The sequence below is a fragment of the Arvicola amphibius genome, chromosome 1 (genome assembly GCF_903992535.2).
Source record: "Arvicola amphibius chromosome 1, mArvAmp1.2, whole genome shotgun sequence".
Taxonomy (NCBI): Eukaryota; Metazoa; Chordata; class Mammalia; order Rodentia; family Cricetidae; genus Arvicola; species Arvicola amphibius.
Window position 1 is genome coordinate 30,378,853 of NC_052047.1, and position 22,365 is coordinate 30,401,217.

The 22,365-nt window shown below is 46.9% G+C and overlaps 2 protein-coding genes across 2 annotated transcripts; both read right to left on the reverse strand.

Moving 5' to 3' along the window:
- Positions 1 to 1,058: 1,058 nt before the first annotated feature.
- On the reverse strand, positions 1,059 to 4,739 carry Zar1 (zygote arrest 1). The gene is made up of 4 exons (XM_038334357.1): positions 3,966 to 4,739; positions 2,229 to 2,321; positions 2,076 to 2,150; positions 1,059 to 1,202 (listed from the first exon to the last, which is right to left on the reverse strand). The coding sequence occupies exons 1-4, from the start codon at positions 4,737 to 4,739 to the stop codon at positions 1,059 to 1,061; spliced, it is 1,086 nt and encodes a 361-aa protein (XP_038190285.1).
- Positions 4,740 to 5,933: 1,194 nt separating this feature from the next.
- Positions 5,934 to 11,344, reverse strand: Slc10a4 (solute carrier family 10 member 4). The gene is made up of 3 exons (XM_038326322.1): positions 10,755 to 11,344; positions 9,864 to 10,074; positions 5,934 to 6,446 (listed from the first exon to the last, which is right to left on the reverse strand). Exons 1-3 carry the CDS (start codon positions 11,342 to 11,344, stop codon positions 5,934 to 5,936), a joined length of 1,314 nt encoding a protein of 437 aa, XP_038182250.1.
- Positions 11,345 to 22,365: the final 11,021 nt, after the last annotated feature.

Sequence of the window (22,365 nt, forward strand, 5' to 3'; positions counted from 1 at the left end):
AGTTGCTAGTGTCACCTGCTGTCTTATGCTTAGTGTTTAGCATCTCTGGTTTTCTCTACCACAGGATCTTTGCACATGTTGTCCTGGCGTGAAATACGTCCATCAAACTCTATTAATAGACTCGAACTGCAGCTCAGGTGGTCTAAGTCAGACAATCCTTGGTTGAGCCGCTTCTGCACCAGGTCGGTCCTGGTCTTGTTTGCATAAAATCACCATGAAGATGGAGGTATTTGCTGTTCACTAGCATGCTTGTTAGCCACACCCCCATGAGATTCACACCCCTGATGCAATTCAGGCTAATAGCACTCTGCCCAGGCATGAGCCTGATTCTTTTGGGCCCAGGTGGACCTGTCCCCTCCACACAAGGCCACTAGAGTCTCCTCAAGCTCACTTTGGACGTGGCACACTTCTGTGAATACTTGCTAGTGCACAAGATGTCAGACTAGCACACGGGTTGCGGGAGGGAGGCACTACCACCACAACACAAGTGTTTAGAAAATGGGGAGCAGTTTCCACCTGGTTCCAACTGTGAGGCTTGCGTTAGACCAACAGCCAACACTTGCTTCACTAGACGCACCTGAGACCACATACCCAGCACCATTATCTGCCAGTGGGCTCTCAGGGTTTCCAAAGAGACCTGGTTTAAATAGCACACTGCACCCCGTTCAACTTTATCATGTGTTGATTCTGTTTAATGACAGAACTGTAAACTGAAGCTGTAGACTCTTGTCTGTTCTTGTCTATGAGGCCTTAAGAGTTGATCAGGTGCCAGTAACCATCCTCCCTAATTCAGCCTGGTCCACTCCGCCAACAACAGACATTAACTACGTATAGGCGACAGGTCCCGACTTTCAGCGCAAGCTCTCCTCAACCAGAGACAAACTGGATAAAGCCTCAAACTGTTTTTGCAATACCTTTTATTTACAGGCTTTATCAAAGTACACTGCCTTTCATGAAATATTTTGAGAAGGGAAAAATGGGAGAGGAGACGGGGCCTGGGAGAAAGCTCTCTCGCCCGCTCCATTAGCCCCAGCTAACAGAACCATTTTTGGCTTTCACTAAATGAGGTACTTGAAGCTGAAGGTGCTATCGCAGGACAGCCGTTTGTCCTTGCATCTCCCACACAAGTCTTGACGATGGGGGCGTTTAGGGTCCACGTGGCGAAGTCTGACGGGGCAGGCGCATCTAGTTCTTTTACAACTCTGAAAAATCAGAGTGAAAAGTAGAAAGGATGAGCCCCTGTCCCCCTGCTTCTTGGAGCTGCAAAGCAGGTGACAGAATAGAACAAGCCAAGGCTGCACTGGGCACGGGAAGCCGAGTGCTGAGCAGCTTTAGGCACCGTATGGTAGATAGGTGCCTACTACCCCCTTTATTCTAAATGCAGTCTAAATGGGTTTCTACCTTGGTTTCTCAGTGCCCGCCGTAGGGAAGTTAATTCTCCAATTACTAAAGACAAGTGCATTGACTGGACTCTCAAATAGACATGTGGGTGCCATTGGCTCTGATTAACATTAACAGGTAAATGACATCACTTCCTTCTTTTTAAACATTATCTAGTCCCTCGGCACAGTGCTAAACCAATAGTAAGCAAGCACCACAGTGAGCTCAGCCACCACAGTTACAGGTGAAATGCATAAAGCTGGACAGACAGCTTAGAACGGTCTTGCAGGAAACTCCCTTTATGAGCTCTCAAGCAAGCCTGAAGCTCAATGCATGTGTTTCATACTCCAGCTTGGTTATGTGGTTCCTACATGCACCCCATTAGGTAATAGGGTGCCGTCTCAAGCTAGCAGAAAGGTATGCTGCTTTGCAGTATATTTTCCTGCACGCCAAATGGGTGGTAAGTGATCAAACCTTCTATACCACAAACAAAGTAACAGTTTCAAAAGAGGCAGCACCATCAGGTTCTACAAGAGCAGAAGAAACCCCCCCTACCATTTCACAGTGGAGAGAATTTCTACCTACCACCCCTAACAAAAAAACAAACAGAGCCTACAGCTACTGGGAGCCTCTTTTAGGAAATATATTCCAAGAACACAAAAAGCCCTCTTCCAAAATGCAAACATTTGATTTACTTGACAGGTGATATCCTCCACTCGGTACGGGTTGTAAGATTTCTGGCACACTCGGCAGAACTGTTTGAAGTACACCTGCGACAGGAAAGGCAGCACATGGAGGGGAAGCTCAGCGTCCCAGCAGGATGGGGACGGCCACGCGCTGTGTCTTACCTTGCTGGTGCCCTGCACGCACCACACATAGGCACTCTCCCACCGGATATTGCAGTCCTTGCAGTGATAGTAGCCATACTTCTGCTCTAAGAACTGGACAGGAGGACAGCAGACTTTAACCACGTGACGCCTGAGTGACCCTCCTTTCAGAGCCTGGGACAGATTCTACTCGATACTTAAAATGACCAAATTTCCTGCTAGATCACGGTGGGGGAAGGAAGGTTAGGTGTGGGCCAACCTCTAAATTAATCAGGTGAGCTAATAGCTCAATCAAACAAATACGCAGACCAAGAGCAAACAAAACAGCTTGTAGACCAGACTCAGTGGGCGGGCTGACACATTCTTTTCCCCCAAGACAAGGGAAAGGCCAAGTATCTAGTGCGGCTAGAGCTCAGGATTCTTAGACTCTTACATGGGACGACACATGACCTTGGGAAACGCATGGATGCAAAGTTATTCTTTAGGCTGAAAGAGAGACGCTTCCAAACTTTCTCAGGTGTTCAACATTAAAGTCTCCACGCACTAGTTAAGTTTCCCAATAAGTCCTGCTCCGTATCTGTGATTACATTTAGTACAAGCTAAGCAGTATTAGCACCTGATTCTCTAACTTCCCATCTTCCTTCTTAGTGACAAACTGGGAACAAGTGTCCTCCATCCGTCACCCCCCCCCCCCTTCCACCCCCATTAGGCCTTAGGATGGGTAGGAGCACCTAAGGCAATTTACAGATTAGCAAGCACCACAGGGGGCATAAAAGGCTGAAAAGTTTTTGCCTAGATCACATCCAGCTGTGAATGGCAACGCTAAACGCTTTTCCCCCTCTACCTCAAACACAAAACACAGTCTTGAGGTAACAGATAGAATAAGGACTTCCTGGGAGCCCTTTCATCTCTTTCCACGGGGTTTACAACTGGCTTCTTCCCCCCTCCCGCCCCCACCCCCGCCCTTGTTTGTCTAGCCTAGACCAGCAACTCAGGACTGCCAAAGGCTTAGCAGTGCTGGGTGAATGGGGAGCTTTTTACAGCTGGGCAAGTTTGGGAGGGAGAAGCCTCAGTTGACAGCTTCAGAAACAGAGGGAAGAATCTGTTAGGAGGATCCGGCCACTGAGACAGAGTTTCCCACATCTGGTGGGAAAATAAGAAACGGGGTCTTGGGAGTTGACTCTCCCGCGGTAAAGTTCACTAACTGATGTCCTGTTGTGTGTGTACTTATCTTCCTTTAGTAGTCTGAAGTGCGGTCCAGACTCCACGGGGCCTTATTTATCGTGTTCATGTAATCCGAATAAAGTAATTACACTGGCTTTCCCCAGAACAGACTGCCATTTGGTTGTATTGTGTAAACACCTCCCTCTGCAATAACAGTCAGCAATGGCAAAATCCTGTTTACCTCGGGGCTGGAGAGTTAGATCAGCTGTTAAAAGCACGCTCTGCTCTTCTAGAGGACGCTACTCAGATCCTAGCACCCATATGGTGGTTTCCAACCATCTGTAAAACTCCAGTCCTAGGGCATCCCTCCTTCTGCTCCCACCCCTCCACCACCACCAAGCGCTCAATTGGGACATACACGCAGGCAAAACACCCGTACACATAATAAATGAATAAATAAATAAATGGATGAATGAATGAATGAATAAAAGCATACACACTGACATTGAAGAATGCTATGCCGCCATGCATCTCCCAGGGCCTCCCGAAGGACAGCCTCAACTCTGGAGGCATCTGGGGCCCACCAAACCTCACCTGGAAGCGCAGGCGTTCCTTGTCCTGCTCAGTGCTCTGCGGGGAGGCCCCGTCTTTCACGGTGGCCGGGTCACCAGGGTCCTGAGCCGGCTCTGCGGCAGGACGCAGCTCCTGATTCCCGGGCTCAGGCTGAGAGGTTGCCCTACTGTCCGGGTCCTCCCGCAGTGGCTGCTCCTGCTCGGCCTGCCCTTCGTCCTGGACGTCGCCCTCCTTGGAGCACGGCTTGGGGACCGCTTTTCTCACCGCCACCTCTCCCTTTCCCAGCTCGGGTTTCCCGGTCTCCGCTGGTGCCGGCCTCTGCTTTCCGTCGCTGGGCTTCTGCTCGCCCGCCGCGACCTCCACCGAGGAGAGGCCACAGAAGGCCACCGGCGAGTACACGGCGACAGTGCGCCAGGAGCGCGGGGACCTCCGGGCGCCGGCGGGGCTGCAGGGTTGGCGGGAACCGGACCGGACCTCGGGGCTAGGTCGGCTCTGTCCAAGCTGCAATGTGCGGCGCCCGAGCGAGCACTGCACCGAGGCGTCGCGGCGCGGGTTCACCTGCACCGCAGCATCGCGGCTGCAGACCGGCCGGGGACCCACCCGCGACAACAGGGCCATGAGCTGCGCCCGCCGGTAGCTGTCGAAGTACTCGGCGGCGGTGAGCTGCCCGCAGCCGGGAAAGAAGGAAGGAGGCGCGGGCCGGTAACCCCCGGCACGGAACCGCCAACCTTCCTGAGCCTTGTCGACTTGCGGGTGGGGATGCGGGCAGGAATGGGGCATGCTCGCCGGGAACATGTGTGCTTCCCGCGCCTCGCCCGCCCAGGCAGCCATCAGCGCGGTCCAGCTGCCCACCGCGCCCCACTAAATAGGCAGCGGCACCGGCGGGAGCAGCCCTAAGCCCTACCACCCCTAGCCGCGCGGAGCGAAACCCTCTCCAGGCTTTCCCTGCACTGGTGGGCGGCGACCCCCTCGAGGATGCGGAAAGATGGTTTTCCTTGCCACACACAGGGGCAATTTGTAGGGAACTCGCCGAGGTGAGAATTCCACCCGAGAATCATCACCGGGATTAGCCGAGCCAGGTGGCCTCATGCACTCAGCGCTCCAGGTGTCTGCCATGAGGAAGGCGAGGCAAGCCCGGCGTCTGATTAGGGAGCAAAATTCCAAGGTTAGGGGCCTGCTTTGAGCTATTTATCGCCTCAGTTCACTTAGCTCAGAGCGGTGGTGCAGTGTCCACCCACAAACCTTTCAAGAAGGGACACACCTTAAGGGAGACTGTAGCTATCGCCCTTCCCCAGGGGTGAATGGAGGTACCCGTTTTCTCTCCTCCGGGGTGAGGCCTACAAATTTTCCTAAGTAAACCATTCCTTCAAAGGATAAATGGATCTGAGATGCAGTCACACAAATGCAGGAAATGAGTGAAAGAAAATGCCTGCATCCTTGTCAAACGCTGGTGGGCATTAACAATAAATAAATTCTAGATTAAGTAGCCAGATAAGTGAAAGTGATTTTCTCTGGTTTGATAGCGGCTGGACAATGTAATGCTATATTGCGGTTTCATTTACCTGTTTCGGACTTGTCTCAGTACAGGCTAGTATTGAATGTTAGCAGGTGTCTGTAAGTTGAGCAAACACGTGTTTTTGTTTTACACTTTTACTCATATATGCACCAGACATCCACATTTCCAGCCCCTTTTCCTAATACAGTGCTCATCTGTAGCAACGGCCGAGGAAATGGCAAGAACCAAACAGCACACTTAACCAGTGGAGGTGCGCGTTAGCTGACCCAGGTGCAAGCAATCCTGGAACACTGGTGACTTATAAAAACACATGGTTAATACTGAGATACAACTTTACAGTGGGACCATCGAATCTGTTACACGAAATGTGAGTCCATCCTTATCCTGGATGTGGCCCATATGAGCTACCACAGGTCATAAATAGGAAGTGATAATTCAGCCGCATGGAGGCTCCTGTGCCTCTCTCTCCACGTTCAGAGGGAGGTCTGGGTAGTCTCCACCATGGCTAAGTCCTCTGCTCCCACTGTGCCGTAGGAGGTGTCCGCCATTTCCTCTTCTTTCAGTTTCTTGTAAGAAATATCTGTGTCCTCATCTTCATCCAGGGGATCTCGCTTATGCAGAATCTCAGTTCCATACATTTTGTATAGTAAAACCAAAACCCCTGCTTCTGCAGACTGGAAGAGGGCGTACAGCAGGGGGAACATGTACATACTTCCTATGAAGCGTGGCGGGAAGGCCAGTTTGAGGATGGCCGTACAGAGCTGCACATTCTGACTTCCCGTTTCCAGACAGACAGTCCTCTTGCAGTTGGGGGGAAGGTGGAAGAGAGTAGCTAAGCCGTAGCCCGAGGCATAGCCTGCCAGGGGCATAAAAATGGCGACCACATAAACAGCTGCCGGGATACTTGCCAGCAGTTCGGGTCCCAACATGGTGCCAGTCATTATGAAGAGGACTACCAGGGTCACTAGCAGAGACCACAGGGAAACCTGGAAGAGAGAGTAGATAGGCAAACCATCAGCAATGACATCGTAGAGGAGGAATTCAGGCAAGCGGATGGCACCTCCTACACAGAGTATGTCCACAGCTGGGGCTCCACGTTAGACAGAACTGCTCTGGGGCTTGGCCTGATAGCCATTGGCATTTACCTTATTTGAGCTCTGGCAGTGGCCTTGGATGGAGCGATATAAGAACAGACTACTCCTTGTAAAATGTCTTTCAATCGATAAACTAGTCATCAGGGGAGGGTTACTGTTTCTAGGCAGACTGTCCCTCAGCCTCTTAGCTTAGGTCATATGACTTTTAATGTGTTTAATTTACTGGCATGCGTGCCTCTTTAAAATGGAGCAGCTAGACTTGAACCCAAGAACCTAGTTACAGACTGAGGACTAGGCTGGACAACTTAATTTTTACCTCTCCTGAACCCTGTGCTTTACACATGAAATTTGTTCCCATTTTACACGACATAAAAGCCTGTTAAGTTTACAATAAGCATTAACTTAGTTTAGGATATTTTTAACTTTCAAAGTATAGTTTCAGAAATGACTGACCATACCATCGATACTGATAATTGCTCACTGATATCAATGGAAAAATTATCAATTCATTATATTAGAGAACAATGTAGGTATAAGATATGATGAATTAGCCGGGCGGCGGTGGCACACGCCTTTAATCCCAGCACTCGGGAGGCAGAGGCAGGCGGATCTCTGTGAGTTCAAGACCAGCCTGGTCTACAAGAGCTAGTTCCAGGACAGTCTCTAAAGCTACAGAGAAACCCTGTCTTGAAAAACAAAACAAACAAACAAAAAAAAGATATGATGAATTCTTTATAATTCTGCAACTCTACTCTTGGAATTGTCCATGAAAAAAAAATCTCCTGACTAAGTTTCCGATGATTCTTAGGAAGTATTACAATAGGGAGCTTTCAGGAACACTGCTGGTGGTTGGGTGAAATGTGCCCTCTCACTGTTCTGACTGGTACATTTCCTCATTCAAGTAAAAGAGGATGCACAGAGATGAGGAAGAAATCTAAAAATGTCCCAGTCCCCTGGAGATAGGGCGTGAAGTTGTGCTTTTCCCATGAGGTGTGAGGGCACTAGCGATCCCAAGAAAGCTGAAGTAAATTCCGCCTCTCTGAGAGAGCAGATGAGAGATGAAATCCTGCTGAAGCCTCTGGGATCGACATGGACTTGATGCTCTTTTGAAAATATTTAAAACTGAACAGGCAGTGCTGGTACATCCCTTTAATCCCAGCAACTGGGAGGCAGAGGTAGGTGGATCTCTGAGTTCAAGGCCAGCCTGGTCTACAGAGTGAGCTCCAGAACAGCCAGGGCTACACAGAAAAACCCTGTCTTGGGGGGGAGGGGAATTTTAATTGATCTAGGCTGATCAAAAATTCTACTCTAGAAGATATTGAAATATTTTCCTACGGCATATAAAAATACATATACAACTTTCAGTGAACTATTACAAATCAACTTTTTTATTCATTTACAATGTGTATCATTTTAAAAGCACTGACAGACATACCATTTCTTTATCTTAGGGTTCTACCTACAAAGTTCCTTGGAGCAATTTAAAATTTAAAAAAAAAAAAGATGAAAAAGTCCTACGGGTGGGCACTGGGAACAAATGCTCATTTTAAGTGTTTGCAAGAGCTTAGTGATCACATTAGCCTCATCTTTCCTGTGAGACCAACCCGCCATAATTGCCTTATTTAATGCATTTCTTCTATTTTTTAGAGCTTAAGTTCCTCGTTTTGCTCCTGGAATTCCTTAACTTTCATGGTAATTGCCATTGGGTTGATAATAAAACAGTAGCTGAATGGTTGAGCTAACTAAATGCATCTCAAGACCATCTATGGAGAGATGCTGTGTACGTGTGTGTGTGTGTGTGTGTGTGTGTGTAGGTGTTTATTAGTTTATTATACTCTATGTTGGCTACTCAGGATTTCTTGGAGCTACATCTGTGTGCAGAACTGAATGCTCTTTTTTTTTACTAGGGAAAGTTGACTTCTCTGTATAAGTAGAAAGTAAGTCAATAAAAATAAAACTTTATTCTGAAGTCTCCATAACTGTAACACTGAAACGCCCCCCCACCCCCGTCTAAAGAAACTTGTCTCTGCACTCCAGTTAGCTGTGAGTTCTCGTTAGCTTACTTCTGAAAAATGAACATTCGGGTTGTGTTTTCACCTTCTTTCACTTTTCAAAAGAATTAAAATTAATTAAAAATTTCTGGTCAACTATTGAAAGTATATGTTGATAAAATATCCATTTTTAAAATAAAGCACTGTTAGAAATATTCCCTAGTAATAGTAACCCCTCACCATTTCGTTAACTTGAAAAGCCATGTAAAATAATGGGACAGAAACGATAAGAGATGCGCAGGTTTAGATGTGACAACAGAATCCGCACTACCCAGAACCCAGTTTTGTTCTGGGCTCTGAGACCAACATTCTGTGTCTTCTGTTATATTGACCCAATGTCCTGCTAACTTCGACTTTTTAAAATTATGTTATTTAAGGGTACCTGTTTCAGGTTGTGTTTCCTCAGCATTAGAGTTCCACTGAAAATATTCTAATGCATTATAAAATATTTTGAATAATCTTATCCAATCTGCTCTGGAGTTTAGTCCTATTCAGTTAGTGGGAAGTGCTTACCATTTTGTAGTTGTTTTGTTTGGTTTGAGACAGGTTCTCATTATGTGGTTCTGGCTGTCCTGGAAGTCACCCTGTAGACCAGGCTGGCCTTGCCTCCCAAGTGCCTGGATTAAAGGCGTGTGCCACTGTGCGCTGAGTGCTTGCCATTTGACCGCACTGCGTCCCCATGAGTGTATCCCCACTATGGGTACTAGCATCTCTCACACTATGGTTAATTTTCAGGTGTGGTAGAGCAATCGTTCTCAACCTTCCTGATGCTGTGACCTCATCTTGTGGTGATCCCCAACCATAGAATCATTCTCACTGTTACTTCATAACTGTAACTGTGCTATTATGAATTGTAATGTAAATATTTTTGGAGCTAGAGAGTCGGCCAAGGGATCACAACCCACGGGTTGAGAAACAATAAGGGACTGAGCCAGGCTCTTGCTTTGTAACCCAGAATGGTTTCAAATTCCAGACCCTTGCTTTGTAACCCAGAATGGTTTCAAATTCCAGACCCTACTGTGTCAGTCTCTGAGTGCTGGGATTACAATCTGCACCCTTATTCCCAACTTTAGCTGGGACTTAATTAGACCTATTATCCCACTGAAGCTTGTCATTAATTAGGCGTGTCGTATAAACTTAACTGTGTGCCTGAAAGTCCTTTGTTCCCTTCCCTGCTTTCCAAACCTCCTAGCATGATAACTCCTCTTCAGAGACCAGACTCTTGGTAGGTGCCGCTGGCAGGGAAGAGGGACCTTACCTTCACGATGTAGTCAGCAACCCGATTGTATTTGTACCGAATGAAGGCGCCCAGCCCAATAGGAATGAGGGTGCTGCAGAGAGTCAGGGTGACTGCCCCTAGCGGGAGCAACTGCACCAGAGGGGTATTGATCCAAGCCCGGCTGTAGATCCAGAGGCAGAGGGGCATCAACACCAGGGCCAGAAGCGTGGAGGAAATGGTCATGATGATGCTGCAAAAAGGTGTGAACAGAGTCAGAAAGGGCTCTGAGCCAGAAGGCCAGACTTTCCTTACCTGTTATAGAGGGAAAGGGAGAAGGGGGCGCTGTAAGTCTCAGGGCTGAAGTCTGCAGAGAGTCTATTTTATCCTGCTGTGATCAAAACGCGAATCCCAGCCAAGACAATGACCTAGGACCCAGGACGGCTGCCCTGGACCTCATAAAGCCTGGAAACTGATTGATTCTGAGGACATAAAACCTTTTCTTTTAATCCTACCAAATAGCTTGAGACGCTGACACTGGTGGATGCTACTTGCTGGGTTAAGCTCAGTTAGGTGGCACTCCTTAAGAAATAGATGACTTTCTTTATGGGACTACAGTCCTGACTGGCTTTTTGCATTCCGTTGAGTTCTAGCTTCTCTTCTCTTTGCCTTCCAGTCACTAGAGACATAAGCTAGGGGCCTGACCCTCCGGGAAGGGGCTATGCGTGAAATCCCAGGGCCTTTAACCAGCTAGATCCGGGTCTACATCTTTCCCCACTGACACACAATCTTAAAGCGTCCGCCAGCATTTCAAAACCAAGCCTCGGGATCTTCCGCCTCTTTATCCTTCCCTCCTCAGTATTTCACCCCACAGAGCTCCACAGACCCCTCTTGCTGAGAACTCTGTGGGTTGGGGTGGGAAAGCGGCCATACCTGAGGTTCATGTCACCGTCCACCAGCAGGGACATAAGGTTGGAGAGATTTCCACCCGGACAGCAGCCACACAGGAGTACCGCCACCGCGGCCACCTCATCTAGCTTGAAGGCGAGGGCCAGCAAGAAGGCCAGCAGCGGCAGGAAGCCGAACTGGCAGAGCGCCGCCAGCAGCGCGCCCACGGGCCGCCGGACGTGTGCCCCGAAGTGGTTCACGTCTACGGTGCATCCCAGACCCAGCATGGTGATGCACAAGGCGGCTCCAACGAACACGTTCAACCCGTGGTTGAGCGGTGTGTCCCAGAACGGAGTCTCGTGGGGGACCCAGGGCTGGGGGAAGGCGGAGGAGCCATGGCCCGCCACGCTGACTGCGAGGCTGCTGCTCGTGGGCTCTGGAGTCCGGGTCGGCTCGGGGCTGAAACCCATGCTCGAACTCGGAGCGAGGCTGAGCCCGGGGCCGGGGCTGGAGGCGGCAGTGAGAGGCGAGAGGGTACCGGTGCTCGGGCTGCTGGCGTTGGGCGACAGGGTAAAGTTGTCCGGCAGAAGCGAGGACGGGTCAAGGAGCAGGGTGGCATTGTCCAGGCCGTCCATGGCGCTGTCGCCGAGGCCCGGTCTGCGGGGACTGTCCCCGGCTGCACCTCCTCTCTCGGTCCTGCGGTCCCCGCCACCTGTCTGTCAGGTCAGGCGTCCCCGTGGCGTCGGTGCGGCGAGCCGGTCCTCGCTCCCGTGTGCATGCTGCCCGGCGGGTGGCACTGAGCATCACGCAGCCCGCACCCTGTCGCCGCCTGCGCCGCAGGCCCCGCCCTGCCGCCCGGTCCCCTCCTTTTAATCATAGCTAAGTGGTTCTGTACCAGCGCAGCCAGGGGCGGAACAAAGACCCAACAAAGCCCAAGAGGGCGGAGAAGACTGGGCCTGGCTGCCCATCAAATTCTCTGATGACCCTGCCTCTTTTTCTTTTTAATTTTAAAAATATTTTATCTAGTTCAAAGGTAAAATTTGAACATGAAGTTCCACGTGATGTTTGGATATATGTACACGCTTGTCAAATTATGTTGAACATATCTCCTTCAATATTTAAAGTTTCTTTATGATGAAAACATTCCAAACGCTTTCCCCTAGGTTCTCCAAATACACAGTACACAATTGTCTTTAGTCACCCTGCCCAGCGGTCACACACCAGAACATGGTCTTTTTGGTAATGAAATCTAGAGAGCCAGACTCATCAAATGGAAAAAAAAAATGCTTATCTAAGTACACATAAGTCATATATATATATATATATATATATATATATATATATATATATATATATATATATATAAACAATGTAAATGATGCGCAGCTCTACACTAGAGGGGCCTGGCTCCATGTGATCCAGTCTGGAAGCAGCACATGCATATGGCCCGAATTTGCAAACAAGAATGGTAAGCTTTTATGTTCAGTCTCAGAGTAAAAAGCAATAGTAATGATCATATATTTCAGCCTGGTGCTGTTTCAGAACCAGGGCAAACCCATGGGCTGGATACTCTGTGTACGAATTCCATTGGAAGGTGTTCATTGACACACTGCAACTGTACATTTCTATTGTGTGTGGAATAACATTTTAATCACACACACTGAGCTAATGATCAAATCATAGCCATCGCGGCACACATTTGCAATGTCTCTGGTTAGGAACACTGAATCCTCTCCAATCTTCATTTTGAAATACGCAGTTGCTTGTTGCCAACCCGTGTCATGGTCTGAATTTTACAACCAGAGGTAGAAGAACACCTGTGCTTCCCCTAGTTCTTGAGTGCCTAACTCAATGGGGTGAGAAAAGTCTCTGTGGAAAAAAAAATGTGTATTAAGAAAGCTATTCACAGCTTCTGTTGCAAATGCCTATTCTAACTGTTAGCTAAGTAGTACAGACTTTGGGTCTGGTTTGTTTTGGTATGTGAATTTTTATATATTTGCAAGGGATTTTATTAAACTATATATAACAAAGCTTCTAACATTTTAAAAAATTTTAAAAAGTCATTGACAGGTGGGAAGAAGACATTTCCGTGGTCGCAGATTTATGAAGTGTTGTGAAGTCAAGACCGAGCCCTGGGTTTAAAGGGCTGAAATGAAGCAAAGTGCGGAGATTCTTACCTTCAGACAGGCTAATCCCCAAACAAATCAAACCAGGGTTCATAGGAATGGAGCGGCAGCAAGGAGCCCATCCCTCCGTGCATGTCAAAGGGAAGGATGGCTGCTAAACAGAGCACATCTCTTAAGGAGGAGTGAATGCCCCAGGAGTGTCCACAGCAGTGATGGCCAGTCGAGTTGTACAAGCCAGCGTGGGAATGTCCAGTCTAAAGTCAGAGCCCAGGCTAGGGTTCCTCCCGAGCTAAGACAGAGGGAATTCCTCCCCCCAAGAATTGACCTCTGTGTCCCCTTCCCAGAGAGACAGGGTGAACTCCATTGCCCAGTGATGCCCTGTGTTCTGATATTCGCATCTCTGCCTCCTCAAGTCTCAAATGGCAGAGCATATGTAAAATAAGACTAAATTCAAACCATAAATGTACCGAAGCTGTTAACTCAAAGAGGGTAGAACTTCAGCAAACATTTATGAACGCAATAATGTCCTCACACTTTTTCTATTACACTAAACTCAGAAAAGATGCATCTACTGTGCAAAGTTTTGGAGGAAGTGGGCTGTGATAAAAAGATTCAAGTTTTCAAGGCCTATGAGGGTGGAAGACAGTCAGATGGATGTGTGATGAGGTGTGCTGCTCAAAAGTGGCTCAAAAGGGCTCCAGATGGTGCCATTTTATCAGAAGATCATGTGGCATCACTGGGCCCTGCTATAGTTGAGGTCTTGAAAGTCCTTCGAAAGCCCAAGTACTGCAGGCTCAGTTCCAGTCTGGCACTCACTATATTAGACTGTGGGACCATTGAGGGGGTGGGGCCTTTGAGTCACTGGGAGAATGCTTGCAAAAGGAAGGATGCGATCGGAACCCCTGCTCACTCTTCTTTGATTCCTGACTATAAGATGAACAGTTTGACTCCACTGTCTGCTCCTACCATGATGTGCACCTCACCAGAGGCCCCAGTGCAATACAACTAAGTAAGCATGGCCTGAAACCTCCAAAATGATGTGCCAAAACAAACCCCTTCCCTTCGTAGGTTATTTCAGCTATTTTGTTATAGTGATGGAAAGGTCAGTAACACAGGCCTACGTTCTTAAGCCACGGCATGAGATAAGCCCAGAATACACGGTAGAGGATGCAGCTGGGGCTCAGTTGATGAGCCACCAAGCCTGTTTGCTTTAGAATGCCTCCTCCTCATGTTAAAGATATTAAAACCCACAAATCAAATAAGCAGTAATTACAGGCAGACCAACCAGCTCCTCTTGGGGCTTGGGGAGAAATCTGGGAGGCAATTTGTCCAATGGGTGAAAAGCGGAAACAGTGCGGGGAAGCAGTCAGTAAGAGAATGCCTATTTGGTATGTTCAAGGTCCTGGGTTCAGCGCCCAGCGCTGACAAAAATCAAAGTGCTATAGGAAAAAATGCAAAGGATAAGAACACACACAAGAGCGCAAGAAGGAATGCAAACAGTTACACTTATAGAAAACACTTGTATGCGCTTAGAGCCAAATAAATTGTAACAATTCGAGGGCGTTTTTCTTAGCATCGGAAAAGGTTCAAAGGAATGTGAGGGAGCTTAGAGCCAAATAAATTGTAACAATTCGAGGGCGTGTTTCTTAGCATCGGAAAAGGTTCAAAGGAATAGGATTATGTGAGGGAGCAGGGGCATGCTGCAACCAGCTCCCCATTCATCTTGTTGGTTTTCCTTTTCTGGAAGAAAACTTGGTAGCAGGTAACACCTGCCCTACAAATGTGTATACACTTTTACCCGGCAATTCTGTCTCCAGGTGTTTATCCCAAGGAAACAATTAGGGACGCGAAAACGAAAGTGAGTACCACATGAGCATCTAGTGCGTGTGGTACGTTCTCTGGAGTCTCTTCATCTTTGCATCCAGCTTCACTCAAGTTTGCCTAGCCACACACTGCACACACACAGCTGGATCCAACGCTTCCTTCCAAACATGTTGGCCTGCAGTCGTATGAACTGGGGGGCAGTAATCCGGGAAACAGGCAGACGCCAAACATCATGCCCTGCAGCTGGGGGTCTTCCCTTCCTTGTCTGCAGTGCCTTGCGCATGCTAACAAGGGCACTACCATAGAGCAACCTCCCAGAAGTTCCTTTTTATTTTTAATTTGTATTGTCTATTTTTCTTTATGTGTTTGTGCGTTCACCTGGGTAAATTTATGTGCTCTCCATTCGTGAAGGTGCCCTTGGAGGCTAGAGGGTGTCGGGTCCCCTGGAGCTGGAGTTAGAGACAACTGTGAGTCACCTGATGTGGGTGCTGGGAGCTGAACCCAGCTCATCTGAGAGCAGCAACTGTTTTCAATCACTGAGCCATCGCTCCAGCCCCTGAGAGTTCTTAATCTAGTCCATGGATGAACCTGGGATTCTAACGTGCTGCCTGCTTCTCTGTGCTTTTGTTTTGTTTTGGGAGAGTGGATCACACTGCCTTTTCTGATTCCTAAGAGGGTCTAAGACACATTTAGGAGACGAGTTCATCAGAGAAGAAGAAACCACCACTATCTGAAGTGATAAGTTAAAACCTATTCGCCCACAAATGTGTGTATACATTTTACACACACACACACACACACACACACACACACACACACACACACACTCTGTTTCAGGTGACATGCCAGGAGTTCTGACTCAAATTGGTTTAAGCAGAAAAGAAATTATTGACTCATGGAAATGATTGACTTCTGTGTGGGGCTCATCCCAGAGCTGGGATCCCCCACTCTTTCCATCCCCAGCTTTGTATAGCTTCATTTTCACCTACACTCTCTCTATAGGAGGCCCCAGGAGTCTTAGCTCTATGCTGCCAGCTTATATGTAGCTGCAGAAAGAGCTACTGTTTCTTCCTAGCAATCTCCTAAAAGGTCCTGAGAGTCCCTTGGTCCAAGCAAGAGAGCTGGGACGATCCTTGAGTCAGTCAATCACGTGGCTATGGGACAGCTTGGGGAGTAGTCTCATCCCTCAAGACAAAAGACTCAGAAGAGACCATGGGTTTCCTCTCAGGAATATGGTGGAACGTTGAACGCTGTGAACAGAAGGAGGAAGAGGGGATGTTGGGAGGTAGAAACATCAGTGCCCACAGAAGCTGTAGGCATCTGAGCGCCTCCCATTGCATTTCCAGCACTGGAGGTTGCTGCTTTGAGAACCTTTGCCAGATCATTTTTAAAGCTTCAGATTCTGTGTTTACCTATTCGTGAGGTCAACCCTTGTCTGCTTAATAATAGTGTTTTATCATCGGACAGTCAGTAAAGAGTCCGCTGAGCAAGCATGGAAAGGTGAGTTTGGATCCCAGCACTCACATAAAAGCTGGGCAGTGCATGGACCCCAGTGCTGGGGGGGGCGGAGACAGTCAAGGACAGAGACAGTGGGCTCCCTGGAGTGCCTTGGGCAGCTAACTTGCTGAATGGATGAGCTCCAGGCTCAGTGGGAGACTGATACCAGCTTCAAGCTCCCACAAGCACCCAAGGGAATATGTATGTCTCTTACCACAGACATGCGAAAATACTTTATTGTAAATGATCTCTTTTGCCTGTTTTCAGAAATCATTTGGCTTTTTAAAGTGTGCATAGAGAGCATGAGAAGATAAAATAAATAGAAGCAGCCAAAATACCCAACAGCACGCAACTGATTGACTAAATTACTCCTCACTCATGTGGAGGAGTACTATGAAATCAAAGGTCACATAATACAGTCCGATGTGAAAAAGCAAGTTATAGACAATCGGGCCCAGTGCCTTTAGAAGTTCTCCTATATGGGCACATGCAATATATATCAGAGTGTATTAGATGACGGATGGTTTTTCTATTTCTATATTTTCTTCCCCTCTCTCTAACACCACTGCCACACCCTCAAAGACGCTGTTTGAAATAAACAAGAATAATGAGTACATTATGTGTTTTGAGCAGTAACAGATATATTTTTAAAAACTCACTGAAGAAGCCTGAATCAGATTGGGCACTTGTTGAGTGGAAGACTGTCTTTTATCAATCTGCTCCCCCCACCCCCCGCACGCGCAAGTGTGTGTGTGTGTGTGTGTGTGTGTGAGAGAGAGAGAGAGAGAGAGAGAGAGAGAGAGAGATTGTGTGTGTATGTGTGTGAGAAATAAAGAGTGCCGTGTGTGTGTGTGAGAGAACATGTGCGTGAGAGTTCATGTGTGTGTATGTGTGTGAGAGAGACAGAGTTCATGTGTGTGTGTGCACGTGTGCAGTGTGTATTAGCCATGTTGCTTATCAAATTCAGGACCTCTTATGGATGCTCTGCAAGTGTTCTACCACCACTAGAAGGCATTTTCCTCTAAATTTTTAAGTTACATGTTTATTAATTTATTTGGGGAACTGGGAACACACGCCATGCCCCACATATGGTTGTCGGAGGATACTTGGGAGAGCTCCTAATCTCCTTCCACCATGTGGGGTCTTAGGTCGTCAGGCTTGTGGCAAGTGACTCTACCCACTGAGCCATCTCGCAGACACATGTGCCATTCTTTTAACAGAGACCTACCAGATGGAAACAGTGACAGGAACATTGTTTGTATTTGAATGCAACACGGCATGCTGATTATACTTGATTTTTTAAATTAAGTTTGTTTCACAGAATAAATGTCACTTTCTAATAATATTAATTCTACCTTAATGACCAGCTAATGATAGTGCTAAGGACTATTTTCCGTGTGCAAGAAGTGTATGTGTGGTAATATTCCCCAACATATATGCCCACTTAAAACATTAAACCACTGTATTATCTCTTGGCAATTGGTGTAAATGTGTGCCTACTTTAAGTCAGAGAAGACCTGGAATGGCAGCTCATGGTGAGCTGTGTTAAAATACTGGAGAATGTTGGGGTGGCCCAGTAGACAAGACAGGTAGAGGTCACACCAAAGGACCACAGCAGACATGTTCATGGTTGTTGGGAAAGCGGGGGGGTTATCCAGTTAAATCTAAACTTCAAACAAACAGCAAGTGTGCTATTTAAAGCGCGCATATTCTTTTGGCACCCCTACCTAGACACAGAGGACATCAGAAAATTGAAGGAGAGCGGTACCCTCCAGGCAGTCAGAAAATAAACCTTCAATTTCAGGAGACACTCCAGACAGGCACAGAGGTACAAAACTTGATCAAGGATGCTTCTGGATGTCTAAGGGGAACACTGGCCTGTTCTACAGGGCAGGGCTGTAAGGTCAGAGTTCAGTATATTTTATGGCCATATTCCAGTTTGGTGGATGTGAGAGGAAGCCAAGGAGCCACACAGGCACTGAAACAGACCGTGGTTTGGGAACGAAGTGAACAGTAATCTTCATAATAGAACTAGCCACAGTCCCCAAAGGGCCTAGGTGGCCTTGGAGAGAGCCACAGGAAGGAACAATGGAGGGACATGAGACCCAAGAATATCAAAACCAAGGATGATGTCTATGGTCTTCCATATCTGCTGTGAGACACTACAGATCTGGTAGTCAGTCAAATGTGGACGTCAGTTGTTCTGCTTTGAGCAAATCTCCTTCATTCTTGTGGGAAATGCATCTTCTGTTCGGGGAGGGACTTATTCCTCCAGAAATTCTCGACATAAGCTGAAACAAAAGCCCCTCTCTTCCTAAAGTACCATCCTACAGAGCTGCCAGTCATTACTGAGCAACTGGCCCCCATGCCCTCCTGAGCCCAGCTGCACAAAACTCAGGGGGGAAATAAACACAGCTTAGAGTTTAATGTCAGCTTGTGTGGAGAAACCCCTTGCAGATAAGATCACTCTGGAGAATCTTTAAACACGCAGCCAATGCAATCATTCACGCACCCCTCCCCACCCAATAAGGTCCACAATAAAATTTTTCCTCAGTAACAAGTAAATGGTCCAGCTTGCAGTTAGGGACCAGTTATACAGAAAGCATTTCTAGATCTTTGTTCCAGATGCTCAAGTCATGACAATTCCCGGGAGCTGAGAAAGTGCGAGCCACACCAAGTCGCTGGTCTGATCTCTTTCAACAACATTCCTCACCTTTCATGTTTTGTCGATATTAATCTTCACCATTTAGCCAAATGAGATCAAAATGGTACCAAACTACACCATGAATGAGAAGACCATTTTTACTAAATGGTAAGAAAGGAAAGAAAAAATTTAGGAACTCTGCATCTAGTAATGTCACAAGTGATATTTGGAAGCCAAAAGCTATTATTTTAGGGATCCCAAAGTAACCCATATTTATGGCTCACCACCTTAAACTCCTGTGTCAAGGGGAAAATGGGCTATACTAGGGTGCTGCATGGTTACTATGGGTACTGCCCTATCAGTCCCTGAGGATAACGGTCTTCTGTCCCTGAAGATGCTATTGCCATTACAAACGCAGAGAGCTAACAGAAAGCTCTTATGTCTTGCTAATGGTCTTTTTGACTTAGATCATCTTGGTGTCTGGGAGTCATTCGCCTTCAGCTTGTGTGTTCTTTCTTGACTTCCCCAGTTAATCCCATTTGCTCCGTTCGCACACAACAGTATCGTAAAACTCCATCTCTTGAATCATGAGATTCAATGGGGCATGTCCTAGGCCACCAACAGAGATGGGAATGAACCCAGGCCTCCTTTCATGTTATCCCCAAGTGAGAGGAGCCCTTGGCCGCTCCCATATGTGCCCGGTGAGGTAAGAGCCAGCATTACCAGGAGTAAGGTCCCGTTACTCTTCCTTCTGCTGCTACCCTTCTGTTGCCCAATTATCCACTCTTCTTTTCACCTGTAGTTTAACCTAAAAATTCATCCTGATCTTGACGCATGCTTTGGAGGAATTTTCTAGGGACCTCACATACTGCCTTCAAATATCACAAAATACTGTTGGCTGGGCCTTTAATCCCAGCACTTAGGAAGCAGAGGTCAGTGGATTTCATTTAATTCGAGACTAGCCTGATCTACATAGCTAGTTCCAGGCCAGCAAAAGCTGCAGAGTAAGACCACATCACAGAGGGGTTAGGGATAGAGGAGGAGATTTGTCATCTGATAAACTGACCAACAAAAAACCAGTATCCATAAAGCCTTAGCAGGATGTTAAAGTGACGACGAATTTAGCCTAAACATTTATAGAAAATGTACACTGATAGTTTCAAGGCTTTGCACTTTATGCAAAGGAAAGGAATGAACTATTCTGCCAAAGCAGGATCTCACTGGGTAGCCCAACCTTGGAGTATAGACTAGACTGGCCTCAAACTCATAGAGACTTGCTTACTCCTGCCTCCATTGTACTGGGATTAAAGGCATGTACCACCAAAATTTATTACTATTATCACTTTACTTATGTGTATGTGTCTATATTAATTTATAGCTTGTGGTTGCATGCCCTCAGAGACCAAAAGGGAATTGAACTCCTTGGAGAGTGAGCCGCCCAGCATGAGCACTGGGAACAAGATGGGTCCTCTGGAAGAGGAGCAAATGCTCTTAACCACTAAGCTAGCTGCCTAGCCCCAAGAAAATGCTATGCCAATATCTACAAAGGCGGCTTTCTCTGATTGAAACCTCTCTGTCCGCATGAAGCGAGTCACAGAAGCAGGCCCTCAGCCTCTCTCTGCTGGGACACTGTAAAAGACACTGCTCTCCTGTGGTCCTAAGAAGACAGTGGTTTGTTCATTTTGATATTTTATGCATCTTTTTTTTGTGGGGGGGGGGGAGTTTTTTTTCGAGACAGGGTTTCTCTGTGTATCTCTGGCTGTCCTGAAACTCACTCCGCAGACCAGGGGCTGGCCTGGAATTCACAGAGATCTGCCTGCCTTTGTCTCCCTGAGTGCTAGAATTAAAGGTGTGCGCCACCACCTCCCGGTTTCTACATCTCTTCTTACTCTTGGGATTCGTCTTGCCATTCAAGCGTTGCTTCCACATTATTGCTACCAATTATACCCCCAGCACCCATCTCTGCTGCTATTGTCCTGGTTTATTCAGAATATTGATCAAGGGAGGATAGAGAAGAAGGCCACTGCTTTCTCCCACCATGCCTGCAAAATACTTTTAAAGATTTAAACAGAGGATGGAATGAGGGCTCGGTAAGAGGAGGATTAAAAATTAGCCCTGTGGGGATAGAGATGGTTCAGGGGTTAGAGGACCTGGGTTGAGTTCCCAGTATCTGCATGGTGACTCACAACCTTCTGTAATTCCAGTTCCAGGGGATACTATGCCCTCTTGTGGCCTCTGCTGGTACCAGGCTGGAACACGGCACAGATACACATACTGGCAAAATATCCATACACATAAAAGATAAACACATAAGCCCAAGAAGATTTTTTTAAAAATAAATACATTGAAAAGTAAACAATTGGTCCTATTTTTACCATGCTCACTGAAATATTTTTTCTAAATAGTGGGCTAAATACAAATGATTTTTCCAAAAAGCTTCTGAATTTTGAAACAAAACAACAACAAAAAAACCCTATAAAACAAAATGTCAAAATAATACCCCTTTAAGTAAAAGATTGGAATAGGAAAAAGGAATCTACCTATAAGCAATGGCAATTACTTTTCTTTCCTCTATGTTTGGAATCAGAGCTACAATTTGATTATGTCCCCTAAGATGTCATGTGTTGCAATGTAATCTCAATATCTATAAGTTAATGTATCTGAAGGGAATAATCATCATTGGGAGAGAGTCAGAGTCAGATGAAATCATGAAGCTAAACCAACCAACAGGGCATTTATGGCTTTTTATAAGAAGAGGAAAAGAGAAAAAAACTAGCAGTCGTGCCATTTGTTTCTCCGTGGAACGTACACTCCATGTCACCGTGCAGTAAGGTCCTGCCTCAGGGCCAAGCAGGTACTGGTGCCATGTTCTAGGACTTCCCAGCTTCCAGGACTAGGAGTCAGAGGAATTCCTATTCTTTATCAGGTACTCAATCTTAAGGGCTTCGTTATACCAGCAGGAAATTGACTAAGACACACAAGTTCCTAAGTCACAAAAAGAAAATATTTTCTCTGGGAAGTTTTCACTGTAGCCCAGCGGAGCACTGAGGCCAGTTTACTGTAGACTGCAAGAAGTAAAAATAGAAATAGAAATTTCTCCTTACCTTCTCTTTCAATACTGTCGTGTAGGATCTTGAAACCAACATGAATGTACATATTTCTGCCACAGAACACTTTCTGATATTTGCAGCCTATAGGGACTTCACTTCAAGAGTTAGGCCATTGTGATGGCCTACCTTGACGTGGTTTGGAATACTAGCTTTTAATCCCAGCACTCCGGGGCAGAGGCAGAAAGATCTCTATTCTATATATCGAGTTCCCGCACAGCCAGGACTATCTAGAGAGACCCTGTATCAAACAAAACAAACAAACAGCACTTATCCTGGTATTTCTCTTGCTATCATCTCTTAGGAGCACCAGAACTAAGAAACAAAAGCAGCCCAGGCTCTCAACCCAGACCTTACAGTTCCCTAAATATAACACGAGAAGATAGCAAGAGCTGGCAGACATATACCAACCTGCCTTAGGGTCCCAAGGGCCTCACTACACAGATAATTTGTCTAGT

Coding starts and splice junctions, on each gene's coding strand:
- Zar1 (XM_038334357.1), bottom strand. CDS start 4,739: ATGTTCCCGGCGAGCATGCCCCATTCCTGCCCGCATCCCCACCCGCAA. Junction 2,322..3,965: donor AGGAACGCCTGCGCTTCCAG/GTGAGGTTTGGT, acceptor CCTCCTGTCCAG/TTCTTAGAGCAGAAGTATGG. Junction 1,203..2,075: donor TGGAGGATATCACCTGTCAA/GTAAATCAAATG, acceptor CTGATTTTTCAG/AGTTGTAAAAGAACTAGATG.
- Slc10a4 (XM_038326322.1), bottom strand. CDS start 11,344: ATGGACGGCCTGGACAATGCCACCCTGCTCCTTGACCCGTCCTCGCTT. Junction 10,075..10,754: donor GACGGTGACATGAACCTCAG/GTATGGCCGCTT, acceptor ACCTTTTTGCAG/CATCATCATGACCATTTCCT. Junction 6,447..9,863: donor TTGCTGACTACATCGTGAAG/GTAAGGTCCCTC, acceptor TCTCTCTTCCAG/GTTTCCCTGTGGTCTCTGCT.